This window comes from Neomonachus schauinslandi, chromosome 5 (genome assembly GCF_002201575.2).
Source record: "Neomonachus schauinslandi chromosome 5, ASM220157v2, whole genome shotgun sequence".
In the NCBI taxonomy this organism is placed as follows: domain Eukaryota; kingdom Metazoa; phylum Chordata; class Mammalia; order Carnivora; family Phocidae; genus Neomonachus; species Neomonachus schauinslandi.
Window position 1 is genome coordinate 24,427,065 of NC_058407.1, and position 16,736 is coordinate 24,443,800.

Genomic DNA, 16,736 nt, shown 5'->3' on the forward strand with positions numbered 1-16,736 from the left:
ATTGAGGCTCAGAGAGAATGAGCAGTGAGCCAAGGGTCCCTGAGTCAGTAGGAGATCCTCGAATTAGGCCCAGGTTGGCCTGCCTCCACACCATTATTCTTGATCCCATACCAACTGTTCACTCACTCATTCGTTCATTCCACAAGTAGTAATTAAATGCCAACTCCATGCTAGACACTCAGGATACACTGGTGAACAAGCAAAGATTTGTGCCCATGTTGAGGCCCACATCTGGGGGTGGGGGTATAGGGAGAGGAGATGGCCATAGATAACAAACATCTCAAATAAGTAAACTGTATAGTTTTGTATGATATGGACATAGCTGTTCAAGAATCCCATGCGTCTGAGGCATGGCGCTCTACATGGCACAGTGGGCACCCCACAAAGGGAAGCTCACTCCATTGCCACACTCACTGTGCTATCTTTGCTGATATGACTGCTCCTTGCAAACATCCCCAAATGCCAACTTTTGACAGAAATTCCTCACTATAATCTTTGGAACCTGGAGGTGAATAGCTGTTGGTGGCATTGGTGAGCAAGGTACCAAACTCTTTCCACGTATACAGCACATCTTCTTTTTTGAATATGTCATCAAGAGCTTGACACCAACATCTAAAAGCAGCCCTAAAAGAGAAACAAAGCATCAGCAGCATGTTTTTCAAGATCGATGTTATTAAATCTATCTTCCAAAAGAGGAAGCAAATGCACTGAAGTATTTTAATTGAAATGTTAGAGAATGAATCTGTACCATTTATTGCTCATAACTGTTTCTCTCAGGTAGCATTTGGTGAATAAAATGTAGCAATGGAATATTATCGAAGAACTAAAATTTATGAAAGACAATTATTTCATAATACTTAAAAATGCTTTCCAACAAGCAACTAAAAAAAGTTTTCCCTTGTTCCACTGACTCCTAAAAATCTACCTTTTCTTTCCGGCAAAGACGAGAAGGCTTCCGAGTTCATGCAATGCCTGAACTTTGAGACTTCTTTGATGGCTGACTTGGAGAACATCTGTATTTTAGTCAAGTAGAAGAACAAATGTCAGTTCATAGAAAATATCTTCCTCATACTCTCAAGAATATTTAAACTGCATCATTCCTTAACTGTGTAGATAAGCAAACTGCAACTAATACTGCCTTCACAGGTCTCCTGATGCATATACAGAAAGAGAGCAAATGATATTCTACCTGAACATAGTGGAGGAAGAGATTGGATCTAAGAGATAGGAAATGTGGAGAGAGTGGAATAAGAGTCAGGCAGGGGGAGGTGGTGTCCAAGAGAAATTCAGAAGAGGCATGCTAGGGAGAAAGGGCGGGTGCATATGGACATGACATGGGTGGCTGGACTATGGTTTTCTTGGGAGTGTGAAGAAGGAGATAGTGGTAGGGTTATGGAGGCGTCTAAATGCCTGGTGGAAAAATGTGGACGTTATTCTATAGCAGATGGGAAGCCTCAAAGCATTTGATGGGATGAGATCAGAGCTTATCAGATTTTTCCTTTACCCAAATGCAAAAAGAAGCACATCTTTAACAGCAACTGAGGTTTGGTTTGGTTTTGTTTTTGTTTTCTGATAAATGCATAAATTCAGAGATGTCTAGCAAAAACAAAACAAAACAAAACCTAACCAACAAGGCAGTGGTTTTGAATGAGGGCAGTCCTGACTCCTACAGGGTATTTTAGAAATCTGAGGAAGCTTTTGTTAGTTGTCACAATGGGGCATCTCCTGGCATTTTGTCCAGAGACACTGGATGGCCTGTAACACACAGAAGCTTCCCCTACAGTGAAGAAAAAGGCAAGAAACCTGTTTATAATTGCCTGAGTCTAACCTCTAACTTCATTTTACATACAAATAGGGCATTTTTGCATGTTTTCAAAATTCTCTGAATTTTCCAGAAATGCAACCACTCACTGTAGTGCTTTATTGTATACTGCACCTAGATTTATTTGCCATTTTAGAAAAACACTGTCACTAAAATTAACAGTGCTGATAGTACTTGCGTCACCAATACAATAAAGCTGTTTCAGTCTGTATTTGTAGCTATAATGTTCGTGGTGATTCAACACACAGGATATGAGCATCCTGCTTCACTAGACTCTCTAGTGCCTGAGCACTTAAGTGCCACAAATAGATTGTTTGGTTATAAAATAATATTATTTATCTTTATTTTATATTTAGAGCTTCATATTTATTGTATTAAATAATGTGTGCAGAGAGACTATATTAAGTATACATTTTATTTCAGGGAGTAAAAGGGGGAATTATTAAATGTCTTTTATAAAAAAAGGGGGATGTTGGGTCTACAACATGGATTGAGTATATACTGCTGAATTTGTAGAAAAGCCAAATCAAACAGAAAGACAAGGAAAGTGGGATCAGCTAGGGCAGAACAAAAGAACACAACAGTGGCCACATTCCAACAAGGGGTTCACAGATTCATTCAAAGGAGGATGAGCAGAAGAGGGGCCTAGAACCTCACCATGCTGACAGCCCAGGCTGGAAGAGTGGAGACTGAGAGGGGCTGGAAGGCTCTTGTCCCAAAACTGCTCTGGCCCTGCCTACAAGATTCTAAGTTCAAGCTCTTTCATCTAACTTTTCAAGGTGGCATTTCAGGCCCAAAGGCAATCTCAACATTAATGTGCAAGATCCTCCTGAAAATGAATATATAATGAATGAATCTTACCAATGGTTTCATAATAAGAGGAAATTACGAGTCCCAATTGCGAATTGGGAAGTTTACTTTTCTCCACTGAACTGAAAACTCTGAAGTGTTCCTGAGAGAGGTTGGGCGGTGTTGGCATATGCATCTCTTCTGTCCCCAGGCAAAATTCCACCTTTCCAGTAGTAAATTTCGAATTGTTTATTCCTCCTTTATCTCCTAAATTCATGGGGGGAAAAAAATTTATTTATTTACTTACTTTTGTTAGAGAGAGAGAGCACAAGAGCTAGCGGGGCGGCGGCGGGGGGGGGGAGGGCAGAGGGAGAGAGAGAATCTTGAGCAGGCTCCGCAACCAACGTGGAGCCTGACACAGGGCTCTATCTCTCAACCCTGAAATCATGACCTGAGCCAAAATCAACAGTTGGATGTTTAACCGACTGAGTTTAGCCACCCAGGCACCCCAAAAAAGAAATTTACAAAGGAGATAGAAGGGGAAGTGATGAGGAGGGAAAAAGTAGAAGAAATGGGCAGGGAGGAAAAAGAAAAATTCTGTGTATAGCTGAGATTTCTTTGCAGTTTGAGGGACACTGTTTCCTTAAATTTAGTATCTAATATCATTCCTGAGGAGCTCAGGTACGTGTGTATGGGCTCTCTACCTGTTATTTCATAAAGAACACTACAGAGGGGCAGTGTGCCAGAAAGTAATGTTGAGATAATGCTTTGCTTCTTGTGGGGATTCTGGAAGTTAGATGGTTTGGGTTTGCTTTTTTTTAAGGGCTTCCAACAGTAAGATGTTAGTCTGCCTCTGGGGCAGAGACCTCTGGGGTAGAAGCAACCCACAGTTAGTTCTGACCTAAGGGGGAGAAAGTGGGAAAGAATCGCTCTCTTTATAAGATCAGAGAACACACAAGAAAAAAAGGAAAACTGTTCTAGGGGAAGTAGTCAAAAGCTGCAGAGGAAGAGAAGCTATTGTGGAGTTTGAAGTCTGCAGCCCAAGGACTGGGGATAAACTGCTGAGAATATTTTAATACCAGGTGAGATTCAGGGTGAACCAGTGTAATCCATTCTTGGGAATTATATTTGCTTTTTTTATTCATGCCCTTAACCATTATTAATATATGCCATAATTGAAAGAAGTTTAAACATAACACAGAGAGCTAATTTAATATAATGTGAGTCTACAGGCAATACAACCAAAATCTGTGCGTACATGGCATAGCCAGCGGTTTTTTGGGGTGAGCAGGGGCAGCAACAACAACAAATACTTACATCCATATACACATACATAAATAAAACTTTTGTCAGTGATTGTAAAAACAAGATTTGATCAGATTTCTGAAAGATCAGTTCAGTGAGTATTAGTATCTTAGGTTTACATTTAAATCTATTTTTAATAACTTTAAAATATAATTACCTTAAGTTTTTAAATTTAAGTTTATTCTTTAAGCTTATTTTTATTATTCCAATAAATTTGAATAGCAAGGATCATAAACATATATTAGGATTTTAAACAAATTTTTAATAACCCGAACATACGTAAGTCAAGATTTTTCCCCACCTAAATTTGAGTATATTCTTTCTCTCTGGGGCTACCACTTAACCACTCAAAGCCCTGCTTTGATTGAATTCACAGATCAATAAATGTTGAGAAGGGAGAAAACAAATAAATGTGATGTAACCAATGATACTGAATATCTTGTTTTAAGCTAAAAGAAATCTCTAAGATCAAAATCTATGGTATTAATAAGAAATCTTGTTGATGCTTAAATTAAAATGCATCTATTTCCTTGACACTAATAAAGTAGGGTTGTGGTAATAGGTTCTAGTTAATTCAGTGGGAATCAAGTCATCTACTTATGAAAATTTTTTTAAAAAGACTATAGCACCATACTTGCAAAGAGATAGGTAAGAACATAGATGTACAGAACCCAAAAAAATACCGTTTCTATATCTACTCAAGGGAGTATGCTCATTTCACAGGAAGCATAAAAGCAGATGAGTGAGACAGTCTTTGGTTGGAATGAGGTGTGTGAGGAGAAGATGTGATCCACTAGACAAGAAGAAGAAAGTGAAGGGCAGCAGGGAATGGGCATGTTGGTGGGGAAAGAAGGGACCTATGGCGGAATATGGTAGGTCCACAGGGTGGTGTCCTGTAAAGAGCAAGGGATATAGAGCAAGTATTTTACCTTGTGTCTGTGCAAGGAATAACGAAAGTAACTTTCTGCTGTGTCGGATTGATCTGTTATGATATCTGGATTTTTCCAGGGTCTCTCTAAAACACCTCAAAGTGTCTGTCACATCCACAGGCACACAGACGAGCTCTTTGGCGTGGCTGTATTCTGAAAGGAAAGAGAAGCGTACCGAGGGATGAAATGCTGCAGCAAGCCAACTAGTAGCAAAAGACTTTTTAATTCAGAGAATTTCTTGGTCCCAAACTAAAGCTGCTAAATTCAAAGCCCTGAGGTTTGCAGCAGGTGTTTCAACGTTCAGATCAAATTTTTGTGGTATATTTGAAAGTTCTTTAAAAAAAAAAAAAAAACTTAGAAAACTCTTGATTCCTATGAAATGCAAATAACTTTAGATCTTGCCAATTTTCCTTATGAAGCCTCCTACTTTGTCTTTTGCTGATCATAAAAGATGAAATAATCTACTCCTTTTCAGCAGCCTCTTCAAAGCAGAGGTGCCTTGGGAAAGAGACGAAAGGAGGAAACAAAGAGGCCTGGGTGGGTAAGTGCTCTCTTAAGAGAAGGGGAAGACGGGTTTCTAATATTGGAGGATGCAGAGGAAAGGAAGATGAGGCCATAAAAGGGAGTGGAACTAAAAACAGTCCTGAAAAAAATGGGCGGAAAGAGGAAATGTTGGCAGAGGGTGGCCTCGAGGTCCCTTGAGCCAGGCTGCAGATTTTTGGCCACACACCGTGAAACAGTGCACAAGAGAGAAGGAATTCAAGCTTCAGATAACACAGATAAAATAACATGGAATGTACTTCTTCAACAAGTTGAACAGGTGAATGGCCCCTATGAAATCTGAGGCCTTGAGAGTAGTACAGCAACTTGCGAGGGAACGGGGCCACAGGAGGCGAAGAGGCGTGACCCTTGCCCTCGAGAGTTCATAGTCTAGCTGAAGAGATGAAGCATTCTGACCCTGGGGTATTAAACTCTCATTCACAGAGCGTTTCTGGTTCTGTCCGAGATGAGGGCGAGAGAAGTGAGAGATCAGCAAGAGGGAGGAAAGGAAGTGCAAGAAAGACTTCGTGCCAGAGGACACGCCAGTTGTGTCTTAGAAGAGAGGGAAGATTTGATTAGGAAGAAGGAGGCAAGAGGTTTAAGACAGAATAAGAATAGCTGACATTGACTGAGTACTTACACTATACCAGGAACTATTCTATATAATTTACTGTGATGACCTCATCAGATCCTAAAAACAACATAAAAGGTATGTACCGTTATATCCTCATTTTACAGATGAGGAGATTAAGGCATAGAGAAGTCTGTGGTTTCTCTTGAGTCACAGAGCTAGTTTGTGCAAGGAGAGGTATGGAAGCAGGAGTCAGGGGGGCAGTTTGGGGCGCAGTGGGATGTCACGGCCAGTCCCACTGAACAAAGAGGGGTTTTACAGAGACCCAAAGCCCTCGCTGAGAAAGTCACTTTCATCCTTTCCAATAGGGAGCACAGGAAGGGTCTTGAGCAGGGCACGAGTATTTTAGGAAGAGTTAGCAGACTGCAACAGAAAGAGGTTGGTGGCTGAGAGACTACAACACTGATATTGTGATTTGAACTCAACTAAGATGGTAGCAATGGGAATGAGGGAGGGATGCAGGGAATATTCCAATGCTGGAAGTGGCAGAAGAGTGGTTAATTGGTTACATGGCAAAGAAAAAAGGGGGGTGGGAATTACTTCTTCCCTGTCCTTCCAGGGCCAATGACCTTGTGTCCCATCTCGCTGGAAAAAAATCCAAGCAATCCAAAATATCTTCTGCAAACCCCCACCAGTGGTTCATGTTGGTCTAGAACATTCTTCCCTCAGATATCCCCATGCCCTTGCTTCCTCAGCTCCTTAAGGTTACTGCTTAACTTAATTTCTCAGGAGGCCTCCCTTGATCACTGTATTTAAATTGGTGATCCTGGTTTCCCAACTTCTCTCTTCTCCATTGCATTCGTCATCTTCTGATGTACTCTGTGTTTTGTTTGTTTATAGGTTGCCTCTTGCCACTAGAATGCAAGTTCCACGAGGGCAGGGAGATTGTCCAGCATCAATTTTGTCTGCTGCTATCAACCCAGACCTATAACAATGCCTGTTACATGGTTTGTGCTCAGTAAGTATTTCTTAAATGAATGGATGACAAGTTCTCAAAGCTAAATGGCTGGGATAAACTTGATTAATAATCACTTATATAGATCTTAATCTCAGTTAATTCTCATAGCACCTTACCAACTAGTAGGGGTGGATGTTACTCACACTTAACAAAGGAGGAAAAGTGAGGACATTAACTTGTTTTAAGCCCTTATAAGACAAGAGAGACAACCAGTGTTCAAGTCCAGTGCCTTTGCCAGATAGTTGGCCAGAGGGCATCACATCTTGGGTAACTGGCAATAAGCCAGATTTGAGGCCTGCTAATTTGAGTACAGAGACCTTTGAGACTAGGACAGAAATAAGCCTAAGAAAAGTTAATGAGAGAAGCAGCCTGGGGTCCACAGGGAGGTCCTAATGGAATTAGTGCACAGTTACATTTTATGGCCATAGAGACATCTTTCAATCTACTACAATGCAGATTGAAATGTCTAGAAATCCTGGAGGCTCTAGTCAAACCAGGTACATGGCCATGTTGAGAGAAGTACTTGTTCCCCCTACCCCCCAGCAATTTCACTCTTGACACACTTGCCTACCATACATTTAAGAGAATCAAATACTTAGGTGACAGAAGCTCTTCCTAACTCCCCAGGAGCTCTCTTCTACCCTACCAATTTCACTCTCCTGTCCACTTTGTCCTATGCCCGCCATCTTGCTCTCTCAATTCCCCTCTCCTCTACCCATGCACAGTCCTGCATGATCCAGACAAGGAGACAAGGCATGCCCTGACTCCCCCCACCCCCACCCTTATGCACAATGCCCTAAAGATGATAAGGTTTCTGCTCTGTTTTTGTTTTTCCTACAAGAATTCATGAGTTTGGCTTTTATCTTTTTCTCCTTAGTGAATCAGGGAAAGAAGCAAAGACAGCAAAGGAAAAAGCAGAAGCTGGAAGCCCTCACATATTAATATTTTGAGACAGTTACCTTCTCTAGACCTTAATTTTCAATCTCTGATAAAATTGGAATGATAATATTTACCTCCAAGGGTTATTGTTTTAACTTGTGTGTGAAGTGTCCAGCATAGTGCCTATCAGGGAGTAAGCATCAAGAGGTGGAGGCTACATATTGGCTGTTAGTCATGTGTTTTTAAAATATATATTGAGCACTTACTAGTATTAGGTGCTATGCTAGGCACTGAAGAAATATAAGTGAACAAAACAGACACACTCCTTGTTTTCACAGAGCTTTCATTCTGGAATAAAAATTCACAAAAGCATGCTTGTATTTCGAGGCAATCAAAAGGACAGGAGGGACAGGAGATGTTGGTAGTCTTTTTTAAAATGTGGGGTCTGACTAAAATCATCCTGCTACTTTTTATCAAATATCCACTTATAAATCATTCCTCCTTGTTTTTTTTCCTAAACTATATTTCACTTTTTTTTTTCCTTTTTTCAAGCCCTAGAAAACCTTTTTTCTTGTAGTCTAACTAGGGCTCTACTGGTGATTTTGTGACTATCTACACAAGATAACTAGTGAAAGCAATGAAGAAGTATCGTTAGCTTCAGAGGCCTGTCCTTACTTCTCTGTCTCAAGGGGAGCTCCTCTCTGAAAACTTTCATGAATAATTCAAGAAGCTATTTCAAAGGCACTAATAACCTCAACAGTTAGAAATAGGTCAGAAGAAGAAGAAGGTGAAGGAGGAGGAGGAAGAAGTACAGGAGGAGGAGGAGGGTGGGGAAGAAAGAGAAGGAAGGAGAAGGAGGAGAAAAGGAAGAAGAGAAAGAAGAAGGAGAAAAAAAAGAAAAGAATTACTATGTCTCTTATTGTACTAATGTACTCATTAAACTGAATACCAGGGTGCCTGGATGGCTCAGTTGGTTGAGCCTCCAACTCTTGATCTCAGCTTGGGTTGTGACAGCAAGCCCCGCATAGGGCTCCAAGCTCAGCAGGGAGTCTGCTTCAGGATTCTCTCTCTCTCCCTCTCCTTCTGCCCCTCCTCCCCATGCTCCCTCTCTCTCTCTCTAAAATAAATAAATAAATCTTAAAAAAAAAAAAAACAAAAACCTGAAATACTAACAACTCCTGAGAGATGGGTCAACCAAGGAAGAATCCCAGGGAATACTATAAAATTTGGGCTGCTTTCTTTCTTTTTTTTTTTTTTTTAGATTTTATTTATTTATTTGCGAGAGAGAATGAGAGACAGAGAGCACGAGAGGGAGGAGGGTCAGAGGGAGAAGCAGACTCCCCGCTGAGCAGGGAGCCCAATGTAGGACTCGATCCCGGGACTCCAGGATCATGACCTGAGCCGAAGGCAGTCGCTTAACTGACTGAGCCACCCAGGCGCCCTGGGCTGCTTTCTACACAATTAGTCATATTAATCCAAAAGCCCAGAGTCAGTAATAAAACACACCTGCCAAAGGTTGAAAATTCCAACATACCTGAAGACTGAAGAACCCTATCAGAGATAACTTAAATACCAATTAGGTCAAAACTCAAGAAACAGATCCTAGATAGAATGCAAAAACAGCTACAATAAAAGGCATATTCATAGTTATCTCCCCTGTGAAGCTTAACAAGCAGGCAAGTTACTCATCCATACAAAAAATAATCTATAAAGTGAGGTATTCTCACTTCTCCACATCCTACAGAGACTATACCAAATTACATATGCATTATTAAATAGTTAGAGGGAGAACAGAATGCTGTTAAATAATGAGAACACCAAATGTCCATAGGCACTGGAGCAATAGAATATCTGTTCTGAAGGATTAAATGTATCAAGCATTACCACCCAATGCTGTTATGCCAAAAGAAAATCTATGATGTTCTAAAGCAGCAATCTGGTGTGGAAACCAGCAAGAGTATACTTGGTCTTTCCAAAGTACTGCAAACATGTCATGATGACATACCTTAGACCCATCATGTTTATAAACATGTTAATGATCTGAATTCAGGACACTGAAAGAAAATTCACCCTCCTAAAAATTTGCCAAATAAGCCCAAAAGCGTGGGCCAAAATATGCTCCTAGTCACAGAGGTCCTAGAGTCTTTTAAAGAGGTGTAAGTTGGATGCCAAGATTTTAATGATAATGACTCAATGTAAGACTTACAATTAGTATGCTGGATCATCTAAAAACTACCATACTATCACAGTAAGTTAGAATAAAATATCTGTCTCCCCATGACCACTGATGTATAGCAAAATTTTTCTGAGTGCTATCAGTTTAGAGGAGAGACTAACCTGAGAGAGGACAAATGGTGAACAGGTCAAGTAGTTTGGTGGAGCACTTACAGGCTGAGCAATCAGACGAGGGTTTGAACCAAAGTTCTATTTACTAGTAACATTTAATTTTCTCATCTGTAATGTAAGCATAATATCTACCCTCTAAAATTATAAAAATTTAAAAAGCTAATGGTTATAATGTGCTCAATATAGTACGTGGCCCAATTCATTATTACTGCCACTACAATATTGTTTAGATTTTATCCCTTCAAATATTCCTGCTGTAGTCGTTGCTCAAACTGACTATAGCCCCACCACCATTGAGAATCAACCTAAATAATCACAGTAAGCTGATCCGACCTACCCTCCTTTCTGTCTCACCACCTGCTACCTTACCTTTCCAAATGTAGCTTTAACAACTAGAAGGCAAAGTACTTTTCTGACATATTGCATCCACCATCTATAAGACCTACTGGTCACACATGCTAGGCATGTTTTTCTTATCCCTTAGGTGCTAGTCATCATATTTGATAATAAGTTTTTTTTGACATATTTTCTCACATTTGTTGCCCATTCTTTTTAGGATGGAAGGGATAATATAAATCACATTCTGAATTGTAGATCCCAAATTGACAGATCTCCAGAGGTTTGACAGATGTGATCAAGAAAAGAAGAACATAACCAGGATGAATCAAACTCTGATTGGACCTCCATTGTTTAATAAATATGAGGGGATAATTTGATTTATCATTGGTGGTAAAACTCACAAGTTTGTAGTTACCAACTCCCTCAACAGGAACCTCTACACTGCTCTGAAGCCCTTACATCTTCTTTCTACTTCCCTGAGGGGCCAGGCCACTCTTTCAGATTCCTCCTGAAATCTCCTACCCTAGCAACCTTGGCTATGCGCTCAACCCCTTCCTTTATTAAGAAAATCTTCAGTACCCAATGAGAATACCTTCAACTTCTGCCCTTACCACCTATAAACTTCCTGTGTTGGGGCCCATTCTCTCCTTCCCTTCTGCCCTAGCCTCTCGGTATGGCTCCTCTAGAGGGTAAATTCATGTTCTCCTTTCTGCCTTGGAAACAATTATGGAAACTTGTGTCAAGATGGAGATTCCATCGGGGCGCCTGGGTGGCTCAGTTGGTTAAGCGACTGCCTTCGGCTCAGGTCATGATCCTGGAGTCCCCGGATCGAGTCCCGCATCGGGCTCCCTGCTTAGCAGGGAGTCTGCTTCTCCCTCTCCCGCTCCCCCCCTCTTGTGCTCTCTCTCTCAAATAAATAAAATCTTTAAAAAAAAGATGGAGATTCCATCAACCTATGATGAGCAGCAGCTCAGTACTCAACTCATCAAACACGGTAGCATGAGCAAAAAAAATGGACTAGCCCTTGTGTGAAAGCAATGAGATTTGGGGGTTGTTTATTACTACTGTATAGCGTAGCCCACTTTGAATGACACAGCTTCCAAAGTGAGGCCATCCTCAGGTCTATACTCCATAAAACTCTCCCTGAGTGACCTCATACAAGCCCCTGATTTCAACCACCACCAATATATGGACAATGAAAATATAAATCTCTGCTGAATGCCTGACTGGTCTATCTAACCATATACTGAATAGTTCTACTCAGGTATCATCCTGGCACCTCAAACTCAGCACTTCCTAAGTAACTTCCTCTGAGCTATTCCTCCCTTCAGTTTTCCTGTAGAGTGAAGACATCACATCCATCTAGCCACCCAAGCCAGAAACCAAGGCATCTTGGACTCCTCCCATCCTCATCTAACCAGTATAGAACACAGTCCTGGGGACTTACTTCCTCGTCCTTTCATATCTGTCTACTCTTGTATTCTCCTCACCTAAGTCCAGAGCCTCATCACATCTTTAATGTACAAGTTAAGAGTAGCTGCTCTTCTGCTTCCATGTGCTTGCTTTCAATTGATTCCCCACGCTGCTGCCTAAGGTTCTTTACAAAGCGCAAATACGATCGTTTCACTGCCCTTCTTTAAATCCTTATAACTAGTTCCCTTCAGCCATCCAGATAGATCTGCATCTCTTTATCCTGCCTTCTAAGGCCTTCCTGCCAACCTTTCTAACCTCAGCTTTGCCTTTTCCTTTTTCCTTTACCTCTACCAAATTGCACACAGTCTCTGCACAGCGATGCTGTTTACTACTACTGCTTACAGTGGAAAACAGCAGGGGTAGCCATAATATGACAGACCTTATCACTCTATACCATAGTCTCTGCTTTATTTATCAGTCTCTTTCAATGGGTTGTAAATTCCGGGATAACAAATCTTTAATCTCAATAAATCTTTAGTCTCTTTGTAGTCTCAGTACCCAGTATGGCACCTAACACACGGTGGACATTCAGTAAATGTTTGCTGAATGACTGAATGGCCGCCTAACTGTCTCAATAAAGGAATAGATGATTACATACCTACACACATACATACATAAAATCAATGGATAAATAAATGAAAGAATCCTAACATGGCAAAGGGAAGATCTGCATTCCTTTCCTATACCAGAAACAGAGGCACATGACAAGCACAATTGAGAGAAAGCATTGTTCCCCATTTTCATCTTATTCTATTGCTTCAATCCTATAAGCTGCACTGCCAAAATATTCCAAGAGGGCTTCTCGGCTGAAAGCAAAGGAGCCATGACGTCCCTTTGTCTTCTCCTGTGCTCTAGTGAAAAGCCCTAAACTTAACCATGATACAGCCAATAGGAGAACAATCTACACTGATTATGGGAATGGGAGTTACTATGAGAGTCAAGACAGAGCTTCAAAGAGAGTGGCAACAGGTCAATATGAAGAGTTCCCAAGTGAAATAAAAACGGGGAAATGTACACAACAGTCTTTTTCATGCTTATTTTGCAAATAATTTTCCGTTCTCTTTTTCCTTCCCTTCTTTAATTTACAGATTAAACTAATAAACACATGTTTTAATTCCCCTTGTGACATTTATAGCAACATAAGATGGTAAATATCAAATGGGTTATTTTCAGTCCAATAAGCCTGCAAAAGAGATTTTGCAAACATTTTAATTATGGAAGAGCTGACATGCAGAACACAACAGCAAACTTTGCTTTAAAAAAGCTTCAAGCTAAAATGGTTCCAACCTGAATAGATAAACTTTTTTAGGATATCTGCACAGTTTTCTGTATCTGTTACTTCACTGGTTGAAGGATTAATCTTGAGCTGCTTCCCAATGAAATTTCGGCAGGTTATCTTAAAAAGGAAAAAGGAAAACAAATACTATTTGGTCAGGTATTTATGGCTAAAAATTTGTTAAAATGTTTATCTTATTTTTCCCTTGTCAAAAAGAAGAAATATAAAAGGATGCTACAAATAAAAGCTAGCAGAGTAGCACTTGATCATGACAACTTTCAGGAAAAAAAGCAGCCACATAACTTTTCGTATTTCTTTTGTTCAGCACAGCTGGAGAGGCATTAGGCAAATTATGTAGAGCAATGAGAATATGATTTTCTGATATTCTATAAATCCACTAGTCTAAATATATCTCCTATTATGCAAGTTGAAACATATCTAAAATATAGGCTGCTTTTCCAGTGGCTGATTTTTCCACCCTACTCATAATGAATGCAATTTAAACTTCCCTGGTGAAGTTTTTCAGAACTAACTTCCTCTGTAGTATTTTAAAAATTTATTTTCTAACAGACACTTAAGTCCTAAAATTATAAAATATCTGAAATCAGAAAAATTTTAAACAAAAGGAAATTCTTTTAAAAGGTCCAAGAACTGGGGCACCTGGGTGGCTCAGTCAGTTAGGCATCCAACTCTTGATTTCGGCTTGGGTCATGATCTCAGGGTTGTGATATCGAGCCCTGCATCAGGCTCCATGCTAAGCATGGAGCCTGCTTGGGATTCTCTCTCTCCCTCTCCCTCTGCCCCTCCTCTGCTAGTGGGTGCACCTGCTCTCTCCCTCTCTCTAAAAAAAAAAAAAAAAAGTCCAAGAACCTTTGTTTCTCCATTCCTATTCTTTGAACTAACCTATTTCTCAAAATACAGACCTCTTTGAATCTCAGTCTGATGTAGATGCTGCTTCTTTATTGTCCCTTGTAGGTACTTGTACAATGAGATGTAAACAGTCTAATAAAATGCAAATTCTTTCCCATAGCCTAATAAGGCCCTATTTGACCTAGTCCTTCCCAACTCCCAGCTTCATTAAATAAATCTTAATTGAACATTTATTATGTGTCAGTCACTACTCCAAGCTCAAGGATAATACAGTGAACAAAGCAAACAAAAGTTCCTATATTTATGGAACCTATTCTAGAGGAAGTAGAAATATAATGAGGAAAATAGAAGGGTACATTATAGAGTATATTAAAGAGTTATAAATGCTGTAGAGAGAAATAGAGCAATCCTTTATATAGGATAGTGAGAATAGTCCTCACACAGAAAGTGACATTTAGCAAAGACTAGAAAAAGGTGAGAATAAATCAGTGTGGGTATTTGGGGGAGAAGCTTCCCAAGCAGGGGAGCAGCAAATGGGAGGATCCCAAGGCAGGAAGTCTTAAAGAACAGAGCAGCTGAAACCTTCAGGGGAGTATTAGGAGATGAGTCACTGGAGATGACAGGAGAATGCGAGGGGCATTAAGGCCATGATAAGGATGTTCACCTTATCTCTGAATCAGATGGGAAGCTGCTGTAGGGTTTAAAGAAGAGGAATGACATGATCTGACTTAGGTTTTTAAGGGGTCATTCTACCTGCTGCATTGAGAATAGACTATAGGCTGGAGGCAGGGATTCAGGGAGGTTGGAAGCAAGAAGACTAATTAGGAAGTCATTGCATGAATCCAAGCAAATATAACAAGGGCTTGGATCAGAGCAGGATTGGTGGAGGTAGTGATAAGTGGTCAGATTCTGAATACATTTTGAAGGTAGAAGATTTGATAACCACTTTGAAGTGGGGTAATGAAAGCAAGAGAGGGGTCTGAGATGTCTCAAAGGTGTCTGGCCTGAGCAACTAGGAGAACAGTGTTGTCATCAGTTGAAGTGGGGAAGACTTGTCAGAACAGGTTTGCTTTGAAATATACTAAATTTTAGAAGTGTATTAGACACGTTGATTAGGCAGCATGATGAAATTTGATGGGTCAACTTGGTTAGGCTAAACTATGAGGACAAAAGGGAGGGAAGTATCCATTTTGCAGCATACACACACTTCATCCCAGCTATTCGAACACTCATCTAGCTGCCACTCTGAAGGGATTTTGCAGATACTAATTAAAGTCCCTAATAAATTTCCTTTAAACTAAAGAGATTATCTTCGTGGGCCTGACCTAAGCAGGTGAGTCACTGATGTGCTGCTGGAGGGTCTCCAGACTCCAAACAGCATCTAGGTCTACTCACTGGATCATCCCTCACTGACTGCCTAAGGATAACAGCTTCTGGTCACACCTGTAAGTTTCCTTCCTGCTCATGATCCTGACTGACCACCTTATAATTTTGGACTCGTCTGGCCAGCCCCCACAATCAAATAAGCCAATTCCTTGTAATAAATCTTGATGGATATATGACAGATAGAAAAATAGACAGACAGACAGACAGATAGATAGATAATAGATCCTACTGGTTCTGGTTCTCTGATTGAACCCTGACTGATACAGGGAATTACATGTCAACACAGAATTCAGGAGAAAGGTCCAGACTGAAGCTGTAATTTCAAAAGTCATTATCATAAAGACAGTACTTAGAGCCACAGACTGAATGAGCTCACCAAGGGAGAGGATGTGGATAAAGAAGACAGGAGGACCAAGAACAAAGTCCTGGGATACACTACCATTAAGACACCGGGGAGAAAAGGAAGAAGCAAAGCCCCCCTGTTTTCACTCTCGCCCCTGTCTGTGACATTCCAGCCACTCAGGCCTTCTTCCTGTCCCACCTCGGGGCCTTTGCCCTTATTCTTCCCTTGGGCTGGAAGGCTCTCTCTTATGTATGGCTGGCCATTTCTCATCAAAGGTTACCATTTCCAAGAGGCATTCCAGATTTCTACCTCCCACCGCACCTATCTCTAACCCATGGACCCATTTTAGTCTCTTCAGAGAACTCATAATGATCATAAACCTGTTTATGTATCTGTTTACATGTTTATTATCTGGCCCTACCTCTACCCCTCCAAAATTAAACTCCATAAAGCAAGAACTCAGACTGTATTCTCATTGTGTTAGAATATGCAGGAGGCAAGAATATGCAAGGACCGTAAGGAACCTCTGTGAGAAGAAAATGGAGCCCTCACTTGTGGCCGCAACACCACAAGCACACAGAGTGGTATGGGAGGTGGGACTAGATTTCAGTCCTCATGTACACTGGATGCCCTGGGCCAGGTCGCAAACTGTATAACTGTATGCCATGGTTCTGGTATTAGATAGTCGACACACATTTATTAAATTAATAAATGAAAGAATTTACTACCCTTTCCTCCACCTAACTCAAAGCTGCACCATGATTTTCAGGGTCCTTACACACTTTCACTTTCATGGGCCCACACCTCCATAAAAAATATTAAAAATTGTATCATATGATTATGTTGGCAT

The 16,736-nt window shown here is 40.6% G+C and overlaps 1 protein-coding gene across 1 annotated transcript in view; it reads right to left on the bottom strand.

The window, feature by feature from the left end:
• Positions 1-16,736, bottom strand: part of CFAP54 (cilia and flagella associated protein 54) — a 294,732-nt gene that overhangs the window by 126,306 nt on the left and 151,690 nt on the right. The window contains 5 exon segments of the mRNA XM_044914733.1: positions 415-624; positions 926-1,013; positions 2,684-2,878; positions 4,846-4,998; positions 13,299-13,407. Of these exon segments, the coding sequence (XP_044770668.1) occupies positions 415-624; positions 926-1,013; positions 2,684-2,878; positions 4,846-4,998; positions 13,299-13,407 (755 nt within the window).